General features: G+C 37.4%; 1 protein-coding gene across 1 annotated transcript in view; it reads left to right on the top strand.

The window, feature by feature from the left end:
- The first annotated feature begins 438 nt into the window (after positions 1-438).
- Positions 439-6000, top strand: part of LOC136886748 (uncharacterized) — a 595319-nt gene continuing 589757 nt past the window's right edge. The window contains exons 1-2 of the mRNA XM_068230940.1: positions 439-453; positions 869-1212. Of these exons, the coding sequence (XP_068087041.1) occupies positions 439-453; positions 869-1212 (359 nt within the window). The remainder of the gene's footprint in view (positions 454-868; positions 1213-6000) is intronic.

Raw genomic sequence — 6000 nt, 5'->3', positions numbered from 1 at the left:
TGCACATACGAATGATCACGCTGTTTGTGAGGTTATGTCATGGAACATGTGCTATACATAAATATTCATATGAGTTCAGTTAATGTAAATACGTGTAAATTAATATTAAATAATTTATTCTTACGTGTATTTTGTAATCCATGTGAAACACACTGTAACTTTCAGAATGGTAATAGGCACTAGAACGATTGAGAATATTCCATACATTATAATCTTTGTATTAGGCACTCTAGAATTTTCACGAAGATATTGCTTGTGACGTATCGTTTTGGAAGCCTGGCCAGGATATATATAAAGAGACGATCTTGAGGGTGAAGTTTGTTACTGTCAAGTGAATTATTGTTCAGTAGAGTTATGGTGTAGCAAGAATATACTTGTGACTTCGTGACACGCTGTGGATTCAGTCGCCATATTGAAATTACAGCCAGGTGCTTTATAATGGCGGTGTGTGATGTAAGTGTTTTGTTTTGACAACAGTGATTAAGGTTATGTGTGTGTTTAATTTGCAAATACGTGTAAATAAAAATAATTGTACCAACTGACAGCATCGCGTGTGCGTCTTTGTGCATACGTAAAGTCCAGAAAAGGAATCGTACGTTTGTATTTCATAAAAGTGTTTAATAGTTTGAAAATAAGTGCATACTTAAGTACAAACTGCACCAATTTCTGTGGCTAACTTACATGCTTAAATTGGTGATTTATACAGCATAGGCTATAAATCCGATGTCTATTGATAACCAGTCAGCTTGTGCGCCCTCGTACTTTACTATTGTGGCAGATGGTAGGCATGATATATATTGACCATGAGTGTTCCCGACTAGTTCAACAGATGGCACGCTATTAATAAATCACTCATGTTTGTTCGCAGGTGGAAGAGGTGGAAGGTGGTTCCCGCGCTAGTCCACCAGGCCTCTCCTCGGGCTCAACACAGCAACCTGGACCGTCCTCGTCAACGGCTATGGTGGACAGTACAGGAATGGCCCCCGCCACGCCGTCTTCACCACCTCCAGCCTCGGCCCCTTGCGGCGACAACAACAACCAACCTGTAGCCACACACCCCAGCACAGGTTCTGAGGGAAGCGCGAGCGAGTCTTCAGCTCAACCGTCAGGCGCGCATAGTCTGGCAACGTCGCGAGAGGAAGATGGCGACGAGGAAGCTGGAAGTAGCAAGAGGGACAGCTTGGCTTCCTCCGAGAAGAGCCCAGGTCAGAGGTGAGTGGAGTTTTAACAAAACAATCATTTATTACCATACAAAAATAGATTTTGTTTTACAAATTCTAGACTTACGTGTAGAATTAATTTTTCAGGCTTCCTAAATGAAAAGGAATGCAAAAGTAAAGAATGATGCATGAAAAGAGAAAGAAGGTCTTTTCCTATAATTAGTTACATATCTTTTTAAATGTAGAATATTTACAATATTGTTTTCAATTTTTTTCATTATATGCGCCTTAAAATAATACATTACTTCAATAGTTTTTGTTCTTTAGTTACGAGATCGGCTTTCTCGCCGTATTGTATGTACAAAGAGTATTTGTATAAAAATGAACACTTTCTGTACAGCGATAATAAAAAAATCTAAGAGTAAAACACTGTTACTTGCAGAGCAACGTCCGTACCGTATATTAAATCTTCCAGGAGATTGGTCACAGGAGCCAAAAGGGCATAGAATAAGACGGTTCATAGTCTGGGTTGCTCCACATGCACATAGTGTAGTATCATTGCTTCCCAGATATCCCCCATTTGAAGTCTGTTGATGGTTTTGCAGTTTTTCCAGTCAGACTCATAACATGGAGGAAGTTCAATCAGTGAATGATATACATTTAGGTGTGTCGCCCAGGTAACAGGTTCTCTACCAATTATTTATCTAGCCGTTTCTTAAATGTTTTCGAAGAACTTGGAAATGGTGAACAATTCCCTTGAAAAGTATTCCAATTCTTAATTTCCCGTTCTATAAACGAATATTTGCTCCAGTGCCAGCGTTATCTTCATATTATAATATTTCCTACTTTTAAAAGCTCCGTTCAACCTCATTCGTATTTTAATGTCATTCCACGCCATCTCTTCACTGACATCCCGGAACATTCTGCTTTATCGAGAAGCTCGTCTCCTTAATCTGAAGTCTTCCCAGCCCAAAGTTTGTAACATTTTCGTAACACTACCGGTACAAATCGTGCTGCTTCCCTTTGGATCTTTTGCAGTTTTCGTATCAAATAATCCTGGTGTGTCCCATATCTGGAACCATACTCAAATTGGGGTCTTACCAGTGAGTTTTATACCCTCTCCTTTACAGTTTTACGACAACCCTTAAATACTCTCATAACAATGTGAAGAAATCTGTAACCTTCCTCAAGAACCTCGTTGATGTTATTACTCCAATGAAGATCATTCCTTATTAGCAGCTAGGTACTTTCAGAGTTCCCCATGAGATACTATCACCCCATCAACACAGTAACTGAAACAGAGAGGACGTTTCTTCTTGGTTGAATTTTACAACCTGAGTATTCATCCCGTTTACTGTCATACCATTGTCTGCTGTTCATCTCACAACATGGCCGAGGTCTCCTTGTAATAGCTAACAGTCCTGTAACTTATTTACTACTCTGTGTAGTATAGTATCATCCGCAAATAGCCTTATCTGTGATTCTAGTTCTTTACCCATATATATATATATATATATATATATATATATATATATATAGAATATAAAGGTCCAATACTACTTCCCTGAGCGATTATAGAATCAGATATCGTTAGACTCACTATAATTCTGTGAGTTTTATTTTCTAGAAATTTAGCCACCTATTCAACCACTATTTTGTCTAGTGCTTTAGCCCTAATTTTCATCAGGAGTCTTCAGAATCCTAGATAGGCCAATAGTGACACAGTCCATTTGACTTCGGTTGTTCTTCCAGTAATAACCATGCTGATAGTTCAGTAGACTGTGTGCTTAAAAGTTCTATTTTGGTTCTTTCGGAACTTTTGTTGATAACTGGAATATTTGAAGAGAAATTCCTTCATGTGTTTAGTCTCCGAATATTTCCATACAGATGGTGGTCTTCATTCGTTATGGTCATAGTTTTCTCCTGGTGCGCTCCAACTTAATTTCTAATCAAAGGAAGAGCTATTCCAGCCAGTTGTACTTTGCCAATTGGTGTTTGTCTGAGGCAGCCTATGATGATCCTGCCATGACTCAATTAGAGCCATATCTGTCCCAAATCGGCGTGCGTGGATCGGCACATTGGTGTAGCTTAACGGAAGCTTTCTATGTATGGGAACCAACTTGGAAATGCAAAGAAATTTACTTGTTCGAAATAGCTAACGTAAGATTTAAGGCAGTTCAGCGCCGTGTGTGAGGTCACAAATTCCAACGTTTGTCTGAGTTCTATAATAACTAGCCACAGTGTGGTAAGGAAAAGAGAGGACACAAATGAAGAATGGAGATATAAATATTAAGAAATAATCCGCAGTTATTGGGTTGAAAACTGTCCGAAATCTTACTATTACTAGTGATGGTAATGGTAATTATAGTTTCAAGAGGAAGCACCACTAAATAAACGTTCCTCTGTTAACTTAAATCATTTCGGGATCAGGAATAATTTTGAACTATAGAATATTGAAGAAAAATCTCGTATAAAATAGAGACCATTAAGAGTCTTGATCTTTCAAGGCGACTGCTGCCCAGCAATTGGAGATCCAGATGGTCAGTGTATCGACACCTTTAGCTTATTGTCTGCCTTTCTTGACCGGTTCCACTACCTGTCATATTCGACAGGTCCTCCGGTACTCTCTAGGGGCTCAATGAAATCCGCACTTCAACTAAGAATTGAAATCCTGGCACTAGTCATTATTTGTACCTGTGTAAGAGGCAAACATGCTAGCTCTAAATCGCGGGGTTGATTTCAAAGAATAAGGACGTTGTAAAGTAGTATAGGGCCACGAAAGACGTGAAAACGGAAGACCCTGGACTCGCAACCTAACTCGCATTTGAAAGATGAAACTGAAGAGCTTGACACAAGTAAGCTTGACAGACTCAGCTGGATGCTTCGCAGTAACCACTCCACACCCATCCAAGATGGCAGTCCTTGGGCTCCAAAGTTTGGTATCCCCCTACAGCACATAGGGCATAGCATGAGGTTATTAGTACTCTCCCATCCATAGCAGGCAACAGCACAAGAATTGGCTGACGTCACACGCAGTGCTCCAAGCCTTCCATTTTAGACCCCCCGCAATAAATTAATCGTTCCAACAATTGTTAAACGAAAAGGGAGGATTTCTAAAATGTTCGACAGTAGATCCGATCTTATTAGGTATCATGGATTGTAGAGAACAGTCCACTTGCTCCGGATGTTTTGGAAAGATTTGTTGTTTACGGAGTTTCCATTTGTAATCTGTCCATGTGAAAATCTATGAATTTATCTGTGTTAAGTATTAAGCATCTCTTAAAGGCGAATATGTATCAACTTTATGTCCACTCACCTTAACATTGGAAAAATGTAATATTGTCGTTGAAGACAAAAAGTCTCGTGTGTAACAATGCTCTTCCCCTCCATTATTTACCTTAGAACTGGTCCCCCCTCCTGTCAGCCATACATGGCTATGCAGACCATCAAAACATTTTATATGCTGATGAGTAAATAAAAATGAACCTGGTCGTACTGAACTGCAGGAATTTATGTTTGTATGACTCATTTACACACTACTACAGTATAATGTACGTAAAGTTCATTATCCTTTACACACTGGCACCGGAAGGTGAACACAACGAAAAATGATCTGATGGACAGCATATCCATATGTGGTAGTGAGGCGTGACAAGTCTTCAGGTAAATAATGGATGAGAAGATAATTTTAACGTATGAGGTATTGTTTCTTCACCAACGATATGTTGTATAGAAATGTTAACATGACAAATGCAACTGCATGAATCAAAGTAGATCTGCTCCTTATTTGGTCATTCTCGTGCTTCTGTGTATTGAAACGGAAGTATATTATACCGCTAATAAATTGTTGCATGAATGTTACTACTGAAATTCTGAGATTTAAAAAATACGTAACATATCGTTGAGAAAATTGTATCATATTTTATGTGTTAATAAGTTTAATGTGATGCAGATATATTTTTATTCAAAGTTTTGTGGTCTACACAATTAATTATATCAGGAGTTGTAATAAAAACACGTTTATCTATCATAATAGATTTAAAGGGCTTTTGTTGATATACTGATTCCACATTAGTTCTAAAGGAAGCAAACGCCAATTGGTTAGAACTGCAAAGAAATATTTATTAATTATTACTTTCATATTACTAGGGACTGGGAGTGGGAATTCCACCACTGAATGTTCAAGATTCCACATGTGATCATTGTTTTTTTCATCCTTCATTAATATTTCTTGGACAAGTTATACTTGTTTAAGTTGCAGAAAAAGTATAATGACGTTTAGAAGCCTCACTTTAATGCATTATAATAATTGCTCTATTCTTCCTTCTCTTTTCAATTTTACCACTGTTTATTACTAGCCATTTTACTACTGTATCTGTTTCATTGAATTTTTTAATAACAGCATGGGTTCATTTTGTCAAAGTAGTATTCGCTTATAATACCTTATTTACTATTACCTGAAATACACTAAATTGTGTATGATATAACTGATTTGTTGAAGTTGAGAATCATATATCAAGAATACACGCAAGCGCTCAATCATGAATATACCTTTTCGAGCAGTAATGTACTTCTACACAAGAATTGTTATTATTGCATTAATAACAGGCAGAAGTACATGATCCATCATTTTATGCAAAATTTAAGAAATATTTTCCATGTTAAATTTTCTGGAAATGAAACAAAATGATTGTATGCCACTCATTCAAAGTATTTGCGTGAATATATTTCAGATATTTGAGACATACTTGGTCTCTTTTGTACATTTTTCTTAAACGAATATCATTTGCTAGTTATGCTCTTTGTTTTCAATATTATTTTTATCAGCCAAAAGGAATTT

The sequence above is a fragment of the Anabrus simplex genome, chromosome X, assembly GCF_040414725.1.
Source record: "Anabrus simplex isolate iqAnaSimp1 chromosome X, ASM4041472v1, whole genome shotgun sequence".
Taxonomy (NCBI): domain Eukaryota; kingdom Metazoa; phylum Arthropoda; class Insecta; order Orthoptera; family Tettigoniidae; genus Anabrus; species Anabrus simplex.
Note: the sequence above shows the minus strand (reverse complement) of the source record. Positions and strands in the feature narration are given on the sequence as shown.